Here is a 26,004-nt window from a genome sequence, read left to right on the forward strand (position 1 = left end):
CTTGGACCAGTTAGAAACCATGTAAAATTTGGATGAAGAAAGATTTGGAAATTTGGGACATGACCTTCGCCAGATTCAAACACGGGTCCCTTGTGAGCAGAGCTACTAAAATTGAGCGCAAAATGCTTCCTTCTGTGCCACGGCTCTGAAAACTTGTACTATGAAGCAGACATTCAGTTTAACATGCAGTTATCTTGGTTGTATTTTTAATAATAAATATGTTTTTAATCACATATTTTGCATCCCAGATGAACTGCTTTCTATTCTTGTTCCTGTCAGAAGCAGCATTGCTCGATTACTTTGATGCAAACTGTTTCTAGTCTATTGAGTGCTGAAGACTGACAGCAACAGGAAAATTAAGAGACTTCTGCTTCTTATCACTGAAGTACAGAGTCAAAAATACACTCTTAAAGGTGACGGTCCTACTTTGGCTGCAAGGACTTCATCAAGCAGCAGAGTTTACAATGACACACTTGACATAAAGCCGTTATATCTCACCTGTGCTGTCATCGTAAACCACGGTGGCTGTCTTCCACTTGAGGAACTGCACCAGGTCTAAGATAGCGTAGCTGAGAGAAGAGTAATCCGGGTACAGGTTGGCATAAAATGTATCCCTGTTGTCCATCGGGTGGTGTTTCCATCGCACTTGAATGTGTGGCACCTCCAGGGCATTGCAGATCGACTGTACAGCATTCGATGAGGAGCTGTGAGACGGCCCAAATATGGCAACTACACCTAAAGACAGCTGGTCGCACGCTGGCGAGAGCAGACGGTGGGTCATGTGGTAAGAAATGTTACTGCATACAGAATACTCCTTTGTACGTTACACAATATCACTGTTCTTATGTTGTTTGTGTTCAGAGGTTTTGGCCTAAGAAATACATTTAGAGTTCATACGAGTCATTACTTACTGATAAAAGAGTTATAAGATACATTTGCTTAGAGGTATAGTTTATCCTTATATTTATATATATATATATATATATATATATATATATATATATATATATATTGCTGAAATTTTGCTCACCCTCAGGCTATACAAGATACAGATGACTTTGTTTTTGCATCAGAACAAATATGGAGAAATGTTTCATGTAATATTCCATCACTTGTTCACCAGTGGATCATCTGCAGTGAATGGGTGCCGTCAGAATGAGAGTACAAACAGCTGATAACACAATAGCAATAGTCCACAAGTAATCCACACCACTCCAGTCCATCAATCTTGTGGAGTGAAAAAATGCATGTTTGTCGAAACAAATCATATATATATATATATATATATATATATATACATATATAATTTTCTTTTTTTTTTTTTTTTTTTTTTTACTTCCTCTATCCATAATATTGCTTACTGCAGTGAAAGTCATATTTTATGACTTAATCGGCAGAGAAATGTGCACAGATGATTGCCTATTAAAAAACTTGCAGCATTTAATTTCATTGATGGACTGGAGTGGCGTGGATTATTGTGATGTTTTTAAGCATGTTTTTGGACACCCATTCTGACGGCACCCATTCACTGCAGAGGATCTGCTGGCGAGCAAGTGATGTAATGCTACATTTCTCTAAAGGTGTCCTGATTAACAAACTTTTCTTAAAATAATCTTGTATGATTTTCAGCACATTTTCATTTTTGGGTGAACTGTTCCATGTTGTGGTCTAAAGCCACACAGCTTCACATTCTCACGTCACTTACCTTTCCTGGAGGCCTCAAAGCTATCATAGATATTAATCCTCTGAATGTCATATGTTAACGTGGTGTTGGGCAATAATGTCCTGTTTCTGTTAATATTATTAACAGCAAATTTAAAAGCCAGTTCCTCGGAGCTGACGAGTGCCACAGGTCCATCCATTTGTTCAAAAATCCCCCCTACAAAAAAACAACAACAACAAACAAAAATAAATCAAACAAACAAGAAATCACTGATTCAAAAGAACCAAAGCTGAATCCAGAGACAAAGCCTGGCACCTCATCCAAACCTCTGGAGGTGTTTTGCATTTAGAGTTGTCGGCTAGCTCGCTTAAGCAACACGATTCGTCTGCTCAACAGAAAAAGAGTTTCAGCTCAGGCTTTTAAAGTTCAAGGCCATAATGGAGATGAGCAGAGTCAAAGAGAGAAAGAGAAAAGTAAATGGCCTCATCAAAGGTACCTTGCCTCCTTAAGGCCTGTGGGTCATCTTTCATTCCCTGATAAAAATTAAATAAAAATTGATTCATACACAGGCCTATAGCTTTTGGAAGTTTGAAAAGTTTAAAGCCACTTCGACAAATTCATTTCATAACAATCTGCTGAGATGCTCAGAAATGCATTTTACTGACAAGATTCCACCAGCAGAAGAGCTGGAGAAGTAAACTCTGTGTTTATTGACTTTACTGTGCAATAGAACCCTATAAAAACAATAAAATGATAACATCGGGAGCCCGCTGAGCAATCTTCAGCCCTTGAGGATTAATACTGTTAGACCTGCTGCGCCTTTCCAGAGTACATCAGCGATTTGACGGTCTGGAAGCCAAAGACATATGAGCAGAGAGAAATATTGGAAGGGCAAAGTTTGTTCGGTTGTACAGAATTCAATTTCACGTATTATCAGTTCATGCTGTTTGGGATTTAAAATATGATTAGCACCTTCCACAAACAGTCTACAAAATAGTCATTTAATAGTTACATCATATTTTGTGTTCAAATGATCCCCTTCCAGGCCATCTCTCTCTTATTTCACATCACTCGAATATTAATCTCACACATATAATAGTTTCACAAAGAAACAATAAATAAATGCATACAATTGGAATTAGTCCGTGTAATGCTTTAAAAAAGAACAGCAATGGGACACAAGCCCTATTCGTGGAAAGTTTTTTTAGTACATAAGCATACTAGATAAACACCATGCCAAACACAGAAGAACCCTTGGGCTTTTTTATTCTTGCATTCCTTTTCAATATTTGCAATTCTGCTTTTAGAGTTTGTAGCATCTAGATCGATGAACACTTGAATATTTAAGAATTCCTGAGTCAGACCTCAGCACAGGTCAAGAGCGGCCTGAACAGTGCTGTTATTCTCCCAGAGGAGAAGAGCTCAAGTACGAGGCTGCAGGGGAGATCACAGGCCGACAATCCAGAGAGCAACGCAGCATCCCCTGAGCCATGCACACTATTTATGACTCCAGCGCTGCTTGACTTCTGAAGGGACATGATGCATAAACTCCCTGGAAAGAGCCCCGGCGCATTAAAACAAATGAATCCTGCCATTTTGTGGGGAAATCTCATTAGAGTACATTAAGTAATTGCTGGAGTATATAGTAATTTGACTATTAAGAGGATAAAATGTGCATTGCTCGGAAGCACTAAATTAGATTTAATAAAAAGGGAGATCAGCTGCTGTGAGGAAAAAAAAAAAAAAACCTGGCTTATAGCTTTACAATGAATGCAGTTGTTTCCAGATATGCAAGCCATAAAGCAACATGCTTGTGACTCCTCCATCAGTCAACAGAGAAGAAGCTTTGTTTCCGATCAGGAGAATCTCTGTGGATAAACAGATACAAGCTAATGGCACAGGATAGTTATGCTGATGTATGGCTCTGTGCTAAATGGGCTCTTTAAAGGACTAAATGTAAACTGAGCTGTAACTTTTGATCTGAGATTTCTTGCATATCATTCTCTAACATCACTCATTTTAAGTTGATATATTAAGTCGTTTCCTGTTTTGAAACAGCTTCACAAAGGCAGCCTAATTAATCTCTTGGGTTATAGCCTGGTAGAGATAACATGTACTCATTACAGCTGCTACCTTTACTAATACAGCTGCCAATAGACAGACCTCTTTACAATCCATTAGTTTTTAAAGCATTGCAAAGTAAGGCTGTAAATAGCAACACAATTATAGAAACCTTTTGTGACAAGTCGGCTGCCTCCCCCCCAAATTATCAACGTCATCCCGTCTCTTAATCGGGCTCCCAACAGGAGTGGGTGTGTGAGAGAGGAGGGGCGCTGGAAGAGCCAGGGCTGTGACCATGTGTTGGGGAACACCTGGTGTAATTGGAGCCTCATCACTACCGCTGTTTAAATGCCGACCGTACCTCTCCTCGGGAGACTGGTCTCTTCCCCGTGCATGCACGCTGGTGTCCTCGTGGGTCCAGAATGGATGTGTAGAGGCTCCACCAGAGACGTGAGCTGCCGGACTCCTGGTCTGGGTGAGGACTGCACCTGTTACACGCCTGTCAGGTCAGGATGCCAGGCCGTTTATTCCTTTCAAGCACCGAGGGCAATGAGAAGGATGCGGACTCTGCCCCTTACCTGGAGCCTTCATTACTGAACACTACGTGCCTTTCACATACCCTGCGACGAGGACACCAGATCCCCTGTTTATTTTTAACAATTTCCCCTTTGGACAATTGTATTACCTGTTTTGGTTATTTTTCTATTAATAAAACACTCTCTGAGGCCTAATGCCACCCCACTGTGTATGTCGTTTGCTCCTCCCACTGCATTTTAGTACATGATTTGCATCATAGCTGGTGGTGAAATCGTGTTATTGAATGGATCTCGTACTCAGGGGTGCAGATACGATTTTTTTAACCTGACCAAGCTGTCCAGCAGTCCATTTTTTTTTTTTTAAGTCCATAAAAATCACAAGCTCAGTCATAGATGATAGTACAGGTGCATCTCAAAAAAATTTTAATATCATAGAAAAGGTATGTTAATTAAAAAAAGCAAACTTATTATGGATTATTCATCCATTGCATACAAACTGAAATACTTCAAGAGTTGTTATTTTTCTTTTTTATTCTGATGGTTACAACTTACAGCTTAGGAAAATTAAAAAAATTCAGTATCTCAGAAAATTAGAATATTCTATTTTGAGCTTGATGAGTTTGATTAATTTTGAAAATAAATACTGGGTACCTCTTGGGCTAGTTTAAAACATGCAACAGTTATCCAGAAGATGATTATAAAGCCACAGAAAGCCACAGAAGGTCATTGCAGAAAGGGCTGTTCACAGAGTGCTGTATCAAAATATATTCATAGAAAGTTGACTGCAAGGAAAAAGTGTGGTAGGAAAAAGGTTCACAAGCAACAGGGATGACCACAGCCTTGGGAAGACTGTCAGGAAAAGTCAATTCAAGAATTTGGGAGAGCTTCACAAGGAGTGGACTGAAGCCAGAATCAGCGCATCAAGGCCAGCCTGATTGGCCAGCCAACTCACCTGACCTGAACCTCACAGAGAATCTATGGGGTACTGTGAAGAGCAAGATAAGTAACAAACAATACAGAGGAGCTGAAGACTGCTGTCTAAGCCAGGGGTTCCCAAACTTTTTAGCCCGCGACCCCATGATAAATGCGCTGCTGCCCCGCAACCCCCCCCCCCCCCCCAAAAAAAAAACACCTCTCGTCGCGTGAAATGTACAGCAAATCGATTTTATGCCCAGTGTCAAAGCACACGAAGTTATATTTTATTGTTCTGCGTGCAAAATCAGTGTTACAATTCTGCATGAGCTGCTCGATATCCACCTGTTCTCTCTCGGAAAGTAACTGTGCAGCTATGTTGGGTTGAACTCGTTCATTATTCTGCCATCAGGAACCAGTCGAGTAAGTCTGAGCTGCTCACACGCGTGCTCACACCCGTGCACACACACACACACACACACTCATGCTAATCCGCTAGATGTGTCACTTTATGCTTTCCATGGTGACGCGTCATTGCTTGTCACGTGACATACCGCAGCAACAACAGAGCTGAATGAATGATCTGCTTTTGTCATTTTTCCTTTTTTATTCAAAATATTAACAAATTTGTTAGATATGGCATGAAATAGCTGATATTCCGATTGTCAAATATATGCAAGTGGAAGTGTTTTGTTGTTTAAACACCTTTATAACGATCGCGTTAGTTGAGCTGTATGCGCGATGGGCGCCGCCATCTTAGTTTGTGCCGCAGACGCAGTTCAGAGAATCAGATCTGTTGGATTTACAACACGTGAATTCATCCACTTCTCCCGAAATACATAAAAGTAAGTGGCTGGTGAACTGGGAGAATAATGGAGTAAACTTTAAAGTTACTTACACAATGTGTATCTGATATGAATAAAATGTGTCTAATTATAATGAAAAAGATTATTATTGCCTCTTCCTTTGACATCAGTGTGTATTTTACAAACTCTAAATGTATTGTTTTTTCTAGTACTTATATGTCTGAAACCTAAAATAAACATTATGTGGTTGAAAACACTGAAAAGTGATGACAAGTGTGATGACAGCTCTGAGCGCACTTGTCTCTGGCTCAGCGCCAGCCAACTCGCGAGAGCACATTTGAATTTCACGTCATGCACTGACCGGTGTGGTCGTACACTCCAGGTACTAGCCTAGACTGTGATCGTACGTGCGATGCGAAAGAGTTAAATTAATGATCGTACGTGCGATGCGAAAGAGTTAAATTAATTGAAACAAAAATATATAAAGCATATATCGAAATCATCTCGCGACCCCTGCGCCGGGGTCCCGCGACCCACCGTGGGGTCGCGACCCCTACTTTGGGAACCACTGGTCTAAGCAACCTGGGCTTCAATAATGCCTCAGCAGTGCCACAGACTGATCACCTCCATGCCATGCTGTATTGAAGCAGTAATTCCTGCAAAAGGAGCCCCAACCAAGTATTGAGTGCATAATTAAACCCGCTTTGGAGATCTTTGAACATTTATGTTTTGTAAAAAAAAATTTTGATTGATCTTTGAAAATATTCAATTTTTTTGAGATGCTTAATTATTATTGTTATTTTTCTAAACTGCAAGTGGTAACCATCAGAATTAAAACAAAAAACTTTCAGTTTGTGTGCAATGAATCTAGAATATAAGAAAGTTTGCTTTTTTAAATGAAGTGACCAAAATAAAGAACTTTTCCATGATATTCAATTTTTTTGAGATGCACGTGTATATGATCATTATGGTTACCGCTAAAGCCACAATTGAGGCATCTACCAGCTCCTCATAGGACCCTGGGGTCAGGAATCACAGCACATACTGTACACAAACAGAGAACATAAACATCAGTGGCAGGACCATTGTCATGTGTGATTATTAACATTGAACAGCGTGTAGTGATTGGTGGGTATAAATTAATGGTTAGATTATTATTGTGCTTCAGCCTGCGTCTGCCCTGACCCGGTTCTTTAGCACCAAAACAAACACACCCATACCCCAACAGGACCTGCTACAGTGGCCGAGAGAGCTAAACGCGCTGCAAATGAGAAAAAAACACCTGCAAATTAAGATAACATCTTCATCAGTTTGACAACACGTGCTGCAAATACTCACAATACCATCAAATAAAGAAATGTGCTGCAAAAACATAGATCACATCAGATATATTTAAGGGAACCGTAAAGTGACAAATATGGCTCGAACATAATTTATCAATGTTTGCTCTGAAAATATGTTTGTTTATTTTAACATCCTGATCACATGATTCTTTATTTGATTTGATTTTTTTGTTGTTGTTTTTTGTGTGGATATTATTGGCCAAAATAAGCTGACTAAATACACATTTGATCATTTCAGTTACACGTTGATAATTACTGTAACTGTGAACGGTTATGTAAGCTGGCTAACTTTTACAACTTACCTTACAAAAACTAACCAATGAATTAATACATTGATTATATAAAAAAGCAAACAAATGGTTACTGTAATCATGCAAAAATTAACCATGGATTTACTACTCTAACCGTAGTTTAACCATGTTATTTATACAGCTGTGGTTATACAAATGTTAATCAATACGAAAAAAAAAGGTAAATTTTCGTTTTGTTGGGGTAATTTTGTTTTTGTTGAGTATTTGCAGCTCGTTTCTGTATTTGTTTGTGTTGTGAGGTTTTGAAGCTTGTTTTTGTATTTTTGTTGTGTTTGAGTATTTGCAGCACAAAGATGCTTTCTTAATTTGTTGGTGCTTTTTATATTTGAATGTGTTTTGTGAAGTTGCAGCGCGTTGAGCTCTCTCGGCCACCGTGCTTCGCCCCTATTTTGAAATTTTCACCCCACAAGTGAAGTGAAGACACGAGCATATTCAAACAAAAGCCAACATGGATAACATGGTTGTGTGAAACAAGGAAAAATCAATGTTACTCACCTATCAAAAAGAAACAACACTACCTCGGGATCTGATTTGAGCCCTTCCCAATCCTAGAGTTTCTCTCCACCATTTGAAAGCTGCTCCGATATTTGCATGGGTCCTGCCTCTTACCTGATTATAACCCTTCTTTTTAATGTTTTTTTTTTTTTTCTCTGATATTTTCCTCTTTTTTTTATCTGCCATATCTCTCAATCTACAGTCGATCTACTAATATGCTAATTTTGAATAAAAGCATCTACTAAATGACTAAATGTAAATGTAATATGTGTCCTGTGTCTCCACTCTTCTTGCTATCAGGACAAGATACGCCCCCGTACTGCTGATTGGCTACAAGTGTGTTTTGGGATTTTGTCAGACACTGCTGTCAAAAGTGTGTTTCAAAAATCATTTAGTACATGCTTAAGGAGCGGCGGGCAGGTTCTCCACTACTTAGACTAATGTACATAGCTGAAACCCTGATTAATCCTCTGTTTACCTATAGAGCCTTTCATTGAGACAGTGAGGGGGACGGATGGGTTACTATGAATCTGGGTAAGGTCTGAAGCTGAGTCGTCACTGCTTTGACAACCATGTGTCCCTGAAGGGATATTTTATAAGGATTCCTGACAGCAACAACAACAACAAAAATAGATAAAAAATAAATAAATAGCAGTTTAATGCTTAAAAAAAGTTATCCTTTCTCTTTGGAGTTTTACAAGCTGTTCATGCATAGATAAGATCCCTAAAGTTCTCAAAACCCAAAGAGATATTATATTGAAAAGTTAAGATTCATCCACGCCCTCCTAAAACGCCTCGTTTAAACATGCCCCCACATGTCAACGTTACTGTGTTGGAAAATTTGCATAACACTGCCCAGATGTTCACGCAAAGAAAAAAGGTGTAACTTTAATTCTCTCTGAAATATTGTTGCTGCCGCCATGCCATGGAGACGCTGTGTTTCATTGCAAAAGCTAAAATTGGACACAACTAGAAATCAGTGGTTAAGTTGTATTTACAACATTGTTCCAGAACGGTTCAACCCAAATATTTATGTGTGTTCAATGCATTTTATGGAGGACTCTTTCATGGACCTACAATGAAGCTGTTCTAAGTCACAGCCTGTAAGTATGTTTTTATATTTAATAATTTGCCACTGATGATTCAAATGCAAGTTTTGAGCAGTGTAGAGTGGTGCTTGTTGTTTGTCATTTCTCTTATCACAAATGCAGACATGGTCGCGGTGTGATGCAATGCAGCACGTAAAAAGACTGGCTGCTTAAATGCCTCGTTTGAAATGGGTTTTATTGGTTATGTCTCGTAGCAGTACACAGCATCACAGTATGGTAAGGGATGTTACATTTCTATCTCATGCTTGAGGTATTCGGCCAATCACAACGGACTGGATAGGTGTCCAATCAATATTTGTAACAATACACTACTGTTCAAAAGTTTGTGTCTGTATTGTATTGTATTTTTTAAGTGATAATAAAGACTTATATTGTTAGAAAATATTTATATATTTAAACTAAATCTGTATTTTTTTACTTTATTCATCAAATAATCCTGAAAAAAAAAAAACATTACCACAGTTTCCAAAATAAATAAAAAGAAGAAGAAAAGCAGTTTCCAACATTGAAAACTAATCAACATATTGGAATGATTTCTGAAGGATCATGTTCAATTGAATTGAATTGAACTGAATTGAACTGAATTGAATTGAAGGATCATGTGACACTGAAGACAGGAGTATTGATGCTGAAAATTCAGCTGTATTTTTTCTGTATTTCAGATCAAATAATGCAGCCTTGATAAATTTATTTAAAACACATTACAAATCTTAATGATCCCAAACTTGGATTTATATTATTATTATTATTATTATTATTATTACTATTATTTATTTATGCTTTTGTACTATATATATATATATATATATATATATATATATATATATATATATATATATATATATATATATATATATTCTCTGTAGTTCAAAACAAAAGGAAAAATATCAGCATCTGCTACATCTGCTATAATAATAATAATAATATAAATTAGGAAAAATAGAAAAAAGTTTGATCTTGGTTTGCATTGCACAACATCAAAAAGATCAGGGCCTTCCTATCAGAGCATGTTACACAACTTTTTGTCCAGGCCCTTGTCATTTCAAGGCTGGAACACTACAGTGCTCTTCTGACTGGACTTCCATCTTGGGTAATCAGACCTCTTCAAATGATCATTAATTGCAGCGACAAGACTAATCATCAATGAGCCCAAAAGGACCCACATCACACCCCTCTTTATCGCCCTGCACTGGTTAGCGTTTGCGGCTTGCATCAAGATCAAGACACTGATGCTTGCATATAGAACAGTCACAGGCTCAACACCTGCCTACTTCCATTCACTCTTACAAATCTACATCCCTTTCAGAATTCTGACATCTGAGTGAGTGATGCCTTGTGATGCCATCACAGAGAGGCACAAAATCAATTTCCAGCCAGTTTCATTCACTGTTCCTGGCTGCTATATATAAATAAGTATTGCAATTACACCCATAAGCCCCATGGAAAAATTGGTTATCCAATTGTTATGACATTTCTGTTAACTTATTAACTTTAATCTGTTAAGCAGTACAGTAAATAATGTTGTAATGTTAATTTACTCAATGAAAGGTATCCTAGAGTGTAACTGAGAAAATATAGAAAAAAAAAAAGAATAACAGAACATTCATTCTGTTTTCCCCTTACCATACTGTATGGATTTGCATAACATTACAACTCCAAAAAAATCCATTGACACTCAAAGCAAGTTTACAGCCGTAGGTCAAGTGACACGACCCTGCAGTCCGGTGGCTCTATCGGTGCCTTGTACCCAAATATACTGTACCAGTCTGAACGCTTACACACTCACCACACACAGCCAAGCACAGCTCAGCCAAAAGTCCAACAATGAGACAATATCATTATGTTTTGGATGAATGTCTGCATGAAGGCTGAGCTTTTCTAGAGGGAGCTCTTTTGTAGCACAACACTCCCCTGGTCGCTTTCCCAGCATGCCTGTGAATAGCTGCGCTGCTCCCTGGAAGCTGAAGGTACTCTGCCACACAATGGCAGAGGAGAAAGCAACAGACAATAGACCGCACTAAACAATTACGGCAAACAACCAGCATTGTGCACAACACTGACCAATTAAGTAAGCTGTATTGCCCTGTTATCCCCTTCCATCTGACAATTCCCCAAAGAAAACAAGAGGAGAACTCGCCGTCTGTCTCAAATGAACTCAAATGAGTGCAGAAGTATTACAGCGGGAGAAACAGACATAATCTATTCCTTAAACTCAACGTACTGACTCTCAGATTATAGAACAAATTGACAGGTTTCTTGCATATTTTTACTTACAAATGCAATATAAAGCTCCTAAAGTAGAGAATGAGAGGAGGACTGTTTATAAGCTTTGTTCAACAGACTCTGGCTTCTGTTTCTTATTTTGTCAATGTCTTTTTGCTTCTGGACTTTGGCTGGTATATAATTGAATAATTTATTCTGTATTATTTGCAAATTAACTACATTTCATTTATTTATTTCCTAATTGCAGTTGACTTCTGTTTTATTATACCTTCTAACCCCCCCCCCCATATATATATATATATATATATATATATATATATATACATATACATATGAAGAGTTTAGTTCTAAAACGCGATGAACGCCATTTAAAAAATAAAAATTAAATTAGTTTCCACCAAAATCAGTATTGTATCTGGTTAATATTGAAAAGACGATATTTGCCGAATTATTAGGTCATGTTTTCTCCTTTTGTTTCCCAAACTAAAACAAACGCCAGTCTCCCTTCTCTGCACAATGTGATATATCGGCTCAACCAATCACAGTGCACCATTCCACACAGTCAAGATTTGAATGGGGGCGCTTGAAATACACCCACATCCTAATTTTCCTCATCTACTTGGTACTTTGTGATCAACAAACAAAGACTGTATGATAAATCACATGTGATTGTTTTGCGCATCTCATAAATAAAAAAGGTTCTGTAATTAATAGTACTATTAAATCTCCTTCACGTGCTTTCAGATGGGGCGTTATTTAATACACAGAGCCGGAGATTGATACTATGCAATATTGTGTTTATTAGATGAAACATATTTGATTATGAACGCGATATAGCGTAGTTTGTCAGTTTTATTGATTTTATTAATGACATTAATAATAAATTAATTTAACATAACAAAGATGAATGCACTTTTAGGGTGCACTTTTACAAGGTGACCCGTTGAATTAATTTTGGGAATGATGACTGATTAATGTATTTTTAGTCCATTTTAGTCCTAATCCTGTATATAAGATTAGTTTTGACCAAGTTAAGAGGCTGTCATCTGTGGATCTTGTGATTATGTTGTGTATTTTCAACAGTTTCAATATGAAAAATAACTTTCATATTGATTCAATGGATTTATTGCAGTTTGAAATTTTTTGTTGTTGTTTTTATCACTTTTTTATTTTATTATTTTTCTGATTCTAGTCTGTTTGCAGAGCATTTCAGAATACCATATAAATGACAGCAGCCAATCAAGCACAAGTTTAAGTCAACAGTGATAAAAAGGGATGAATTAAGATCTGTCCCCTCAAGCACCATCAAAGCTACCAATCTCTCATTTATTCAATATGATTAGCAGTATTAATATACGTCCCAATGTTGCAATATCTTCTCTGTCAAATAACTGTCAGGTAACAACACATTTGTAAAATGTAATTTTATGCTCAAGTGACTCGTTTTCTCGCTTCTGCAATTCATCACAGCATTTTCTCTGTTCCTCCCTCTCACACACGGCTTTTGTGTTTTTTTCCAGTCCTCTGTGGCTCGCTTGCTTTTCATATCTCTAGCATTGCAGGGAAAGTTTTTTTTTTTTTTTTTTTTACATTGCACTAATACATTAAAAAACTTGACAGGATGACAAACACAGGGTCATTAAAAAAAGTGACATATAATGTCCTCCCTCCCTTATACAAAGGAGACTGGGGCTAGTTGTAACAAGGGCTCTAACCTTTCTGTAGCAATGTGTTTGTAAAAAAAAAAAAGTGCTTTTGTATCCATCATATCACATATATCATACATAACTTATGTCATATAACAATAATAGCTGTTATAGCTGTTTGCTAAATGAGTGAACATGATAAAATCCCAATTTTACACATTAAGACAACTGTGTCCACTATATTATGAACATTTTAAGAGAAGGTTAAATGTTTGTTTCTCAGGTTGGGTCAAGTTATTACATTTATACTACATTCCTAAAAGTCATTTTATTAATTATCATATGTTTAGAAACACATAATTGTTAGTGAGACACATGGATTCAAACACATAAAAAAATAAGAAAGATATGAAGCAGCCCATTCTTTATATTTCCTTTTACAAGTAGCATTTCATACACACACACACACACACACACACACACACACACACAGATATATATATATATATATATATATATATATATATATATATATATATGTCACGCAACGCTGCTGGAAGGGACACGGAGCCGAGGAAAATCAGAAAAGTCTTTACAAACGGTAGAACAGGAGGGAGACACATGTATGGAACTGGTAGACACAACAAAACTGAACAGATATGACTAGGGTTATAAAGGCAGGATAATGAGGGCACTGAGAGGTGCGGGGAATCAATTAATGATCAAACTAAACAAGGACAGGAAACAGACCAAATAAGGAAAAACAGGAACTGACACACGTGACAACAGGTCCAGTCCTGACAACAATATATACTGTATGTATGTATGTGTGTGTGTGTGTGTGTGTGTGTGTGTTTCAAATCAGTCAAATAAACCAGAGGTTTCTACTGAAAGGTCTTACTCCATATAGAGTAACAATTCACCCTATGGGGCACATTGTCACAAAAGGTCAGCGTGTGTTCATTGTACAATATCTATTTCTCTTTTGTTTGTCTTCCTGAGTAATACCAAGTAGAAATGATCTACTGGGTTTTGTTTGTTTGTTTGTTTTTTTGTATTTTTTTTTTTTATTTGTAGCCAAGACTTTGTTAGGTGCCTTTACAAAAGACAACCTGAAGAAATGAAAAAGTCAAAAGTTTAAAAACAGAACTGCCATAATGATATTATCCTGCTACACCACAGCCCCTTCCATATCAGGAGAGCAATGCTATTGTTGAATGCAGGTGGTTCACTCTGGGTGCCAGACACCCGGTCATATTGTGACAGGTAACCTCTGCCAAACTCTGCAGAACAATGAAGGGTGCACGCCAAAAAAATAATGTACCCAAACACATACACACACACACAGAGAAAGAACCCAGAGCAGAATCTGGGCCTTGGCCTCCATATGCATTCAGAGAGAGAAAGGGAAGGTAGCACCAAGCAGGCAAAAAGCCAGACTTTTGCATTAGCAGATGCTTTAAGTACATCACCATGTTCCTGAACTCAACACTCACATCACGTAACCGTGAATACATTTTCTAGGATAAAGTCACGTTATGCTACTGATGCTGACTGGTTAATGCAGTGTTCCAGTCATGCAAAAATATACAACATACAGTCGTGGATTGACTGCTTACAAATGGTAGTCAGTCAATGATTTAAAAAAAAAAAAAAAAAATACAGTACAGACCAAAAGTTTGGAAACATTACTATTTTTCATGTTTTTGAAATAAGTTTCTTCTGCTCATCAAGCCTGCATTTATTTGATCAAAAATACAGAAAAAACAGTAATATTGTGAATATAATTACCCCAGGTGAAATGCTTATGATGTCATTTCTGGTTCAGTAGTGGCTTAGTTCTAGGAATGACAGCTGTAGCCCTTTTCCTGAAGACGTCTGAGTGTGGTGACTCCAGCTTCAGTCCACTCCTTGTGAAACTCTCCAAGTTCTTGAATCGGCTTTTCCTGACAATCTTTGTCAATGCTGTGGTCAGCCCTGTTGCTTGTGGACCTTTTCCTACCACACTGTTTCCTTCCAGTCAACTTTTAATGAATATATTTTGATACAGCACTCTGCAATGACCTTCTGAGTCTTTCCATCCTTGTGGAGGGTGTTGATGATTGTTTTCTGGACAACTGTCAAGTCATTAGTCTTTCCCATAATTGTGGTAAACTAGCCCAAGAGGTACCCAATATTTATAATCAAAATTAATCAAACTAATCAAGGTAAAAATGGAATATTCAAATTTTTTGGGATACTATTTTTTTCATATGCTGTAACTCATAACCATCAGAATTAAAAAAAAAGGAAAAAAAATATTTCAGTTTGTGTGCAGTGAATATAGAATATAACAACATTTGCTTTTTACTAAATTACAAATAAAAAAAGACCTTTTCCATGATATTCAGATTTTGTTAGGTGCACCTGTATTCACCGTTTATGTAACTCAGAGGGGACATGGATGCATAAATAGGCCTAATGTTTAGTTTTTACATTAAATGTTTAAGACTGATATTTGAAATAATTTAAAACATAAAAAAGTTGAAATGTGAAATCAAAACCGCTAGTAAGTGACTGTTAATTGAGAGTCACTGAGATTCAATCGATTCATTCAAACGACTGATACATTCAGAGACAAAGAATTTGACTGTGTTAAATGAGTGAATCACTGAATCATTTATTCAACCGATTCATTCAAAAAGCTGATTCATTCGATAAGTAAACACCTTCCATTTCTCAGAGACGCAAAACAGTGCTGTGATCTTTGTTTGAAACTATTTTTGTAAGCAAAATTAATAAAAAGTCAAACAATATTATTTCTAAAATGTACTTACTGCTTTACTGAACTATAAAATGATTATCAAATGTGTTGATGCTGATATCTGAAGAAAACAGTCACGTTACTCTTTGTGTGATATAGATTAGGTAAACTATATTAAATTATATAAATATAAAAGCATACAGAAGTATTTTTGCCATCTTAAATTTAGAATGCCTGGAATTTGGAGTTAGGGTTAGGGTTAGGGAATACATCAACGTGCGTGTACTCTGTGTGTGATTTGGTGATATAGTATACTTGATAATATCAGAACGCACATCATTACAACAACACTTACCATATTATTGCAGATGATGCTGTATCACACACCCCAGACTCGACTTGAGTGGAAAATCAAATCATTCACAGTTGTGCGCGCACTTGATTGCAAATGATCATGAGTCTAACTTGCAAACACCAGACAAGTGATTCGTCAAACCTGCTTTCCTGCAGTCTGTGTTCTTCGGACTATTTTGTAGTAAATAACGAATATACTTATGGGAAATATATCAGAGTAAAATAATTCATTTTAATTAGGAAATGTAGTGGAGTAAAGGTAAAAGTTGGCTAAAATATAAAAACTCAAGTAAAGTACAGATAGCCTACTCCTATAAAAAATGCTTAATACTGTAACAAATTATTATTACTTCATAACATTACAGCACTGATTATCAGCTACCATATAAATAAATGCATCACTCACCACAGATAGACAGATGGTAAGCAGAGCTATGAATGAAACATAGATTTCCCAGATTAATCATACAGAATTGCGCTGGGTAAGGGTCAATCAAGGTTTAATAAAGTGTATCGTAGAAAGAAAAGACCACATTAAAAACATTGTATGCAAATATTACAGCACCTCTCTCGGTGTGTCTGGTGTGAGGAGCGACAGGGGACAAATAGAATATTATTGCCAACAATGATGCAAAAATACCCCCTCACCCCCACCAAATTACATTACTACAAGATTAATGACAGTAAGATATGGAGAGACATAAATCACAAGTATGAAGTGAGAGGACACCGCGTTCTGTGTCCCTGCTATCATTTTTCTAAAGACATTTTTCTGCCAAAAAATCATTTCTGTCATCATTTACTCATCATTCCAGATCTTTTAGCCGGAACACAAAAGAACATTTTTTGAAGAGAACTCATGCTGTTCTTTTTTAATATAATTATTGTACATAAAATCCATGTCAGTCAAGTTCCAAATAGGGCAAAAACACACAATAAGCATCCAAATGAAACATAAAAAACAGCTTTTATTTATTTTTATCATGAGCTTTGTGTTAGCACTGATCGAGGAACAAACCTATAAACAGAAAGAGTATATCTCACAATTCTGAGCTATGAGAAGGAAAAAAAAAAAGGGTTAAAATAGAATTGTGAGATATAAACTCAGAATTGTGAGAAAAAAGAAAAAGACTAAATTGTGATGTCATATGAACAATATTCACTTATTCATTCATGCATCCATTCATTCACTCGTTCCTTTGCAGAATCAAACTTCGGTGTCATAGCATTATTGAGAATTTTAGCTCTCATATATGATATTCAAACTCGCATCAGGCTTCAGTCAGACCACACAAATATTATTGTCTTTGGCCATGTGCAAATAAGAACTGAGGACACAGGACAGTATGAATTGTGTGTGTGTGTGTATATATATATATATATATATATATATATATATATATATATATATATATATATATATATATATATAGCATAAGGACAACTGCTCTCTATACAATATGCTGAAAAGAGCAGCATTAATAATCTTCAAATTAAACAAACAAAGAAAATGGTGGATAAATGATGGCAGAATTTTCTCTTTGAACTTAACTGCAAGTTAATTAACTGTAAAATAAGGACAGCAACGTGAATCAGAGGTGCAAAGTGAGCAGCCGCTGCATCTCTGCGGATCAATTTTCCAAGTTGTTTTTTAAGTGTCTTACAGTTTGTCATTCTATTCAGCCGAGTATTGAAAAAAAAAAAAAACACTTGAGACACAAGCCACTGTTTAGGTTCACAGGATAGAAAAGCTTTAAAACTGAAAACAAGCCTGTGTGTGTGTGTGTGTGTGTATGGGTGTATGGGTGTCGGGGGGTGGTGGGTGGCAAGGGGAAAGACAAAGAGAGAGAAGGGGAAACTAAACATTGTGGGTGTATGTGTAAGCGTTCAGGGATTTATTGTAATAGGCCTGTAAATCGCTTAGGGGCATCATTTTCATTAAGGCAACATGAGGGGCTCTTTTAATTCCCAAGTCCTGAACCAGGAACAGCAGAAGGCCTAGACATTACCTGAGGGTCAGCCAAGATGAAAATGAATCTCCAAACCCGAGATCACTAGCCTAGGTAACCATTAAGCACTAGCAATACACAAGATAGTATAATTGTCATTGATTTTACATTTAGGGAAGCAATTAATATTTAGACAGAGTATGGCCAATGAATAACAATTCCTATTTTACAAGCAGATTTGTGACATTGTTTCCTCATTCCACTTGATTAGCAATAACCTTGCCAGTTCCTGTTTGCATTTGTAGTAAGATGCTGTAGCCATGCATCTTCTCCCAAAATGTTATAACATCCTAACCACCGGCATCATTGCTCTTCATCAATGTTAATGACATCCTTTTCACTTTTACTGTTGTGTGAAATGTGAAGGTGAAAATGTCTATAAACCTGTGCCAGCTACCGCAAAGTCCTCAGGTTCACAGTGATAAATGAAATGTTAAATGAACAGTGTGTTACTGCAGAAACTGTGCCATCATCACTTCAAGATTTGAGTTTAAAGAATAGATTCAGTATTGAAAATCAATGAACAGTCAGCACAGATATGTGAATGAACCATTGCGGTGGCACAAAGGACTTTATTATTGAGCTAACACAAATGGCCTGTCAGCTGAAGCAACTGTGGCTTGTATCTTTCGAAAAGACGAGGCGCATGCGGTCACGCAGCAGGTGATATATTGTTATTGGACAATGTAAGGCTATGTACTAGTGCACAGTATCATACTGAACACTGACTGTTATTTATTGTGAAACAAAATGAAGTATGCAGCATAAAACTTACAAACTGTATTTTTTGTAATGTTCAACACAAAACCAAATCAGAAACATAGCTGATTATGGGATCAATGAAAAGTTGCTAATTTATTTTATTTTTTTTTACCCGTTTGGATCTATTAATTTATTCAAAATAAATCACAAATGCTATTAATATCAAAGACTATAGAATACCCAAGAGGTGTCGCTCGTATAGTTTTAAATTGGGAAAAATGCAACACTCAATTTGGCCGAGCTATTGAACTAAGCCCCTCCTACTCAGTAAAAGAGCTAATCTGTAAAGCTTTGTTAATGCATACAGTGACTTCTAATCCACCAGTTCTTTAATATGTCTTTAGCTTAAGAATTAAAATCAATTTTGAATTTTGCAGGGCATAAAGTAAAAAATATTTAAAGATTTAAACTCAGAATTGCAAGAAAGCAACTTTGACTGAAATAACCACTCGTTACAACCAAGGTATGCAAGCAAAGCATTTGTGAAGCCACAACACACACAACCTTAAGGTGGATGGGCTACAACAGCAGAAGACCCGACCGGGAACCACTCATCTCCACTACAAATAGGAAAAAGAGGCTACAATTTGCACGAGATCACAGAAATTGGACATTTGAAGACTGGAAAAATGTTGCCTGGTCTGATGAGTCTCTGATGATTTCTGTTGAGACATTCAGATGGTAGAGTCAGAATTTGGCGTAAACAGAATGAGAACATGGATCCATCAAGCCTTGTTACCACTGTGCAGGCTGCTGGTGGTGGTGTAGTGGTTTGGGGGATGTTTTCTTGGCACACTTTAGGCCCTTTGGTACCAATTGGGCATCATTTAAATGCCACTGCCTACCTGAGCATTGTTTCTGACCATGTCCATCCCTTTATGACCACCATGTACTCATCTTCTGATGGCTACTACCAGCATGTCACAAAGCTCGAATCATTTCAAATTGGTTTCTTGAACATGACATCACTGTACTAAAATGGCCCCCACAGTCACCAGATCTCAACCCAATAGAGCATATTTGGGATGTGGTGGAACGAGAGCTTCATGCCCTGGATGTGCATCCCACAAATCTCCATCAACTGCAAGATGCTATCCTATCAATATGGGCCAACATTTCTAAAGAATGCTTTCAGCACCTTGTTGAATCAATGCCACGTAGAATTAAGGCAGTTCTGAAGGCGAAAGGGGGTCAAACACAGTATTAGTATGGTGTTCCTAATAATCCTTTAGGTGAGTGTGTATATATATATATATATATATATATAACATGATAGTAGTAAATCTCACTATATATATATATATATATATATATTTATATATATATATATATATATATATATATATATATATATATATATATATATATGTTTATATATATATACCCAATTAAGTGATTTTATTGCTTTTTCGTTTGTCATAGTAAATTTGTAAAATGCAGCATGTTATGGTATTCCATGTATAAATAAAAAAAAACACCATTCCACAATAAAAACTTATTCTAAGTATAAAGAATACAGCCAGACACCAAAGCAGATTTGCCTGCACACAGTACAGGGACTAATCCAACATTAACCCAGGTGAGCGAAGAGGTTACCCCGCTTTCAAGGTGCAAGAGGACAGAACTAAATTTAAAAACTGGCCTACTTATTACTAAAGAGACCATTCCCATGCAAACTTAATGCAGACAAATGGACAGAGGGTCCAGTGCATGTCATTTGGGACACCCCCGGCTAATTTCTAGGACAGGAGCTACTGAAATGGAAATTGAGCATGCCTTACTTTGATCGCTCACACAGCCCCTGGAACAAATGCAATAATGAGTGAATGACTTTGGGACCACCTTCCAGCCCGCTCTCTCTCTCCTCACAAATAGCAGAACCACTAATATATATATTACATTACATTAAATTACATTTTTTTTTTTTTTTTTTTTAAACGCTGTAATCATTTATCCTCACATTGTGTATCTTTCTTCTGTTAATCACAAAAGAAGATTCTCCGAAAAAATATGCCATCTTTAATGTAGCCATGGACTTCCATATTTGAAAAAAAAAATAGTAAAAAATAATAAGAAATAAATCAATCAATCAATCAATACTATTGAAGCAAGTGGCTACAAGAAACTCTTTCATCTACAACATTCTTCAAAATATATTATTCTATGTTTAACATGAAACAATATGGATATAACAGGGGACGCCCATACAGCCACCCTCATCATCATATGAGGGTAATACAAATAGTCCCTTGCCCTAGCTACAATATATAGTCCAACATTTAATGCTGAAATTATTTTGATATGCCTTAGTGAACGTATTTTGGACGACAACCAGAAACACCATTAGACCACTTAGAGGAGGAAAATACATTAACTTTGAATCTTATTAAAAACCTGTCCATAAAAGCATTTTATTTTACACACATGGATTAAAAAGTAGAACTAACTACTGACAATAATAGCAATAATGATAGCTGCAACAACAATAATATTGGAAGTTATAATGGGTGTTGTTCAAAGCCATCCTTGATGAATCCACTTGCAATGAAATATTACAAAACAATCCGTGATATATAATGATTGATAAAAATGGAGGAATCCAGTCCTGGCTTCGATCAATCCATCCATCTTCAAGGCTGTTCTTTTTCAAAACTTAAAGGGGTCATATGATGCGATTTCAAGTTTTCTTTTTCTTTTTGTTACAAGCTCTTGATGCATAAAGAAGATCTGTAAAATTGTAAAATAAAGTCTGAAACCCAAAGAGATATTCTTTATAAAATTTAAGACTCATCCACACCTTCCTATACGGCTCATTTAAACACGCCCCCGCATGTCTATGTCATGATGTGGTATGATTTGCATAGAAGGTGTAACCTTTTTAGCAACATCATATGATCCCTTTAAAATTCCCTTAATCTTTTGACATATAACTATAGAAGTTTTAAGTGGCCATGCATTATTATTTTCTTCTTTCTTGTTTTCTCGTTATAACGACTTAAATTTTCTCATTATCTCGACAAAGCGAAAGTTGTTTTCTTGTTATAACAACTTCATTTTCTTGTTATCTTAACAAAATGAAAGTTGTTTTCTCATTAAAACGACTTCATTTTAACGTTATCTCGACACATTGAAAGTCATTTTCTTGTTATAACGACTTAATTTTCTTGTTATCTCGACATTACGAAAGTCGTTTTCTCGTTATGACGACTTCATTTTCTCGTTATCTCGACATAACAAAAGTTGTTTTCTCATTATCACGACATGACAGTTTTTACTGATGCTATAGTAACAAACTCAACTTTGAAAAGCATCTGATGGACAACCAGCCAGGCACATCACAGATAGCCTACATTGTTAAATCCCGTCCTGCTGTATATAAACAGAACATCTCTGCTTATTAACCATCAATCATGTCCCTCAGCGAAGCACAAATAAAGATATAGGTGCAAACAGAATACAGTGATGTCAACCTTGGCTTTGATAAGCAGTTATTTTATGACACAGAATGCGTTGGTGAAACTCATGCATCTAGCAAGAACGTAATACACAAAATAATCATATTGATTCAAGCATTTAACATTTATGAATTAATTAAATGTCAGTAATGAACAATACTGCACAAATTATAGCAATCACGAGGAAAGTCCTATTCTATTCCAAATGCGTACAGTAAAGTGGATAGTATACAACACCTCATCAGTTATATCAGAGACATATTCAGTTCTATAGTGCCACCTCCTGGCACAGTTTTGTGACTTCTTAGAGAACAACTTTTGTTATGTCGAGATAACGAGAAAATTAAGTTGTTATGAGGAGAAAACAACTTTTATGTCAAGATAACGAGAAAATTAAGTCGTTATAACGAGAAAACAACTATCGTTATGTTGAGATAACGTGAAAACAAGAAGGAAAAAATTGTAATGCATGGCCGCTTAGAACTTCCATAGATAAAAAGTCATTATACTATAAAAAACATCCTGCAAGTTTTAGAACTCAAAACTATCTTGTTAGTCTAAAATTAGCCTATATTATGATTTTTTTTTTTTTTTTTTTTTTTTTTTGAAAACCTTGATAACATAAGCAAACCTCAGAGAACAGGAAAATAATTCATAAAAATAGTAATAAAAGAGTAGTTTATGACCCCTTTAAGGCTTTGTGATACAAAGGTTGTCTTGACAGTAACTGACATAATTAAAACTTACAGCTATATGTATTAAATTTCAAATCAGTTTAATTTGACTTCCCTACCCTTTTGACTGTAAATTAGGAAAAATCGATTTTGATGTTGCAATGTTGCTTGCTACCTGCCGTCGCACGATATAACGTCATATTGTCCATCCCTATTATCAACTAATCATATAAAAGGTCCGCCTGCTAAACATCAGAACCCAATTAGAGACAGGATCCGATCTATGTAAAAGTAATAATGGGAAACAAACACAATGTTTGCTATACGCTTAATGTAAGCTAAACACCGGCTCTTTTGCCATAAAATCCAATGACTTTGGAGCAGATTCTCACACATTTGTTAGAAGCAACAGTCACGCTCATTGCACATCACAAATTGTTCACTCTGTTCTTTCTGATCTCTGACATACAGCAGGCTACCAAACTGACAGCTTCAGAATCTTTGCCCTGGCCACATGCAGTGTTATATCATACTGAGGTCTAAAAAAAAAAAAACTAAATCAACATATTTTCGGTAGTTCATTTGCATATTTTCCTAAGCTTTTATTGTTTTAAGCCCAAAATGGGATTTTGCTAACTTATCTCCTTATGTATAGGGTAATAATGAAGTTAATCGCTACTCTAGCTGTAGTGAATTAAATGAAAGACACAGTTTGTAAAATAATTGAACATTTAGAGGCTTGCTGAAAACAGCTGTGCCTGAAACTATCACAGCCTGTAATCTTCATATGGCACTGAGGAACTCTGTAGGAAGTACAGGACATGAAACGTATCACAAACAACTTGCTCTTTTCTTATTATACTGTATTGTTGCAGACTGGCTAAACAATTTACAAAGCGCCCTCTCATATTTTAGCCATGCTTGTTTTGAATGAATGGAACATTGTTGAAAATATCAGTAAAAAAATACAAATAAAAAAGGCTTTAATATTGTAAATCATTTTCAAGAGCCACCCTGCAACTATAATGTTCCCTCTAACATTTATCTGGAGCTTTAACATTTGAGGTAATTCACAGCGGTGCTGCAAAAAGCAAACATTATTTGTTTTAAACAAGGGCCAATAAAATACCTGGGGTCTAGTGGGAGTAAGCAGAAAACAGGAATTGCTGGAAAACAAGAGGCCTGTTGTGGCATTTGAGAAATGGTTTGAGGGAAGGGAGGGTGAACACAACGCTGAATTGAATAATAACAGCCACATCAGCCTCAGAACTATACAGGCACACGGCTGACAAGTTCATTACTACTGGAAGTCGTCTGGCTGCAGGATTTTGATGGAACAATATTGCTGCATTTTTATCCTCTGAAATTGCTCTGTGTTCAACCACACACAAGCCACCGACACCATAGAGAAATGCAGAAAGATTTTATTTATTTTTTTCAAAATTGTAATATAGTTGAAAACAAATTCCACAACTTGGTGATGTGATGAATATGCCAGACAAATTTTTTTAGCAATTCATTTAAATTAAATTATTGACTGTAAGTGAATACATATTCAAACATTCTCAGATCATATAACCTGTTCTTATTTGTTTCTGGGAATTTCATCTTTATAAAGGGATTCAGAGCGATGCACAGCTCAGTTTTCATTTACACATGAGTATTTTATCATCTGGTGTTTTCAGTTTTCGGTTTGCAGGTTTGCAAATACTCTATCACATGACCTCCATGTCACGTATAACAGTATTTGCACCATATTCTCTTTCACATAACTGCCAAGATTTTAGATTTTTTTTTTTTTTTTTTTTTTTTACATTTTATCAGATTTGTAATGAGAGACATTTATAAGCACATTGTCAACTAAACACTTTCAGGTCTCCCTGCAGCCTGCCAAAAAAATTTGATTTTTTTTCTCTTTTTTTTTTTTGAAAAAATTTAATAATACAATTGAAGATTTATATACATATATATATATATATATATATATATATATATATATATATATATTAGATTTATTAAAAAAATAAAGATTAACTTAATACAATTATTGTAATTATCACATATTAGAATTTAAAATACAGTTTTATTATTTTAATATAAATATATTCCTTATATTATTTAAAATTTTTTTATATCTTTATATTAACTAAACTACAACAACAACAATGATAATAATTGCCGTCTTATTATTATTAAAGAGCCAGTAAGATGAAAATTCTAAGCTTCCTATCACTGTTTATAAGTCCTGTACATTAGGTTTAAATCCATCCAAGGTTAAAAAACATTGTCATTTTGTCAAAATATCATTTTAAAATTACATCAATTCTCAGAGATCCCCAAACGGTTCGCGCGAAGCTGTTCAAAAGATTCAGTTTCCTTAAACCCCACCTTTCGGTAGCATACTGTGTTCTGATTGGTCAACTAACATAGTCAGGTTTGATTGGTTGTTCCGCACACACCTCCACGGTAAACTATGTGTTAGCATCTGTTTGGGGTGAATTATGTCTTATTCCTCTCATCGCGAAGCAAACAGTAAAATAAAAAACTTGAAGAGTCTCGCTGCTTTTTCTTCTGTGTGGGTGTATTTAAGCCGCGCGCTTCAGTTTGAATCTGAATAGCGCGTTCAGCGCGGGGGCGTGGTCACATATAACGAAGGGAGACATGAAAAACAGACATAGCGTTGTTTTCATATGTATTACTTTATCACATAATATCTGTTCGGCAGCACTTGTTTAGTTTTAAAGTAGACATGTCAAGCTTTCTATAGATATCTCTCTCATGTCTCTTCGTTGAGTATTCACGGAGTTACACTTCATTTTAATGACGTGTTTTACATGACGATCAGCGCAGACAGGCTGCACACAGCACACATACTGATAAGACGCTCGGGAGAAAACAGACA

General features: G+C 36.1%; 1 protein-coding gene across 1 annotated transcript in view; it reads right to left on the reverse strand.

Annotated features, from left to right (window-relative positions):
- The window catches only part of LOC113060046 (glutamate receptor ionotropic, kainate 3-like), a 119,913-nt gene that overhangs the window by 59,483 nt on the left and 34,426 nt on the right, over positions 1 to 26,004 (reverse strand). The window contains exons 2-3 of the mRNA XM_026228838.1: positions 1,706 to 1,879; positions 499 to 756 (exon numbers count right to left, since the gene is read on the reverse strand). Coding sequence (XP_026084623.1) covers positions 499 to 756; positions 1,706 to 1,879 — 432 coding nt within the window. The remainder of the gene's footprint in view (positions 1 to 498; positions 757 to 1,705; positions 1,880 to 26,004) is intronic.

Source organism: Carassius auratus, chromosome 41 (assembly GCF_003368295.1).
Source record: "Carassius auratus strain Wakin chromosome 41, ASM336829v1, whole genome shotgun sequence".
In the NCBI taxonomy this organism is placed as follows: domain Eukaryota; kingdom Metazoa; phylum Chordata; class Actinopteri; order Cypriniformes; family Cyprinidae; genus Carassius; species Carassius auratus.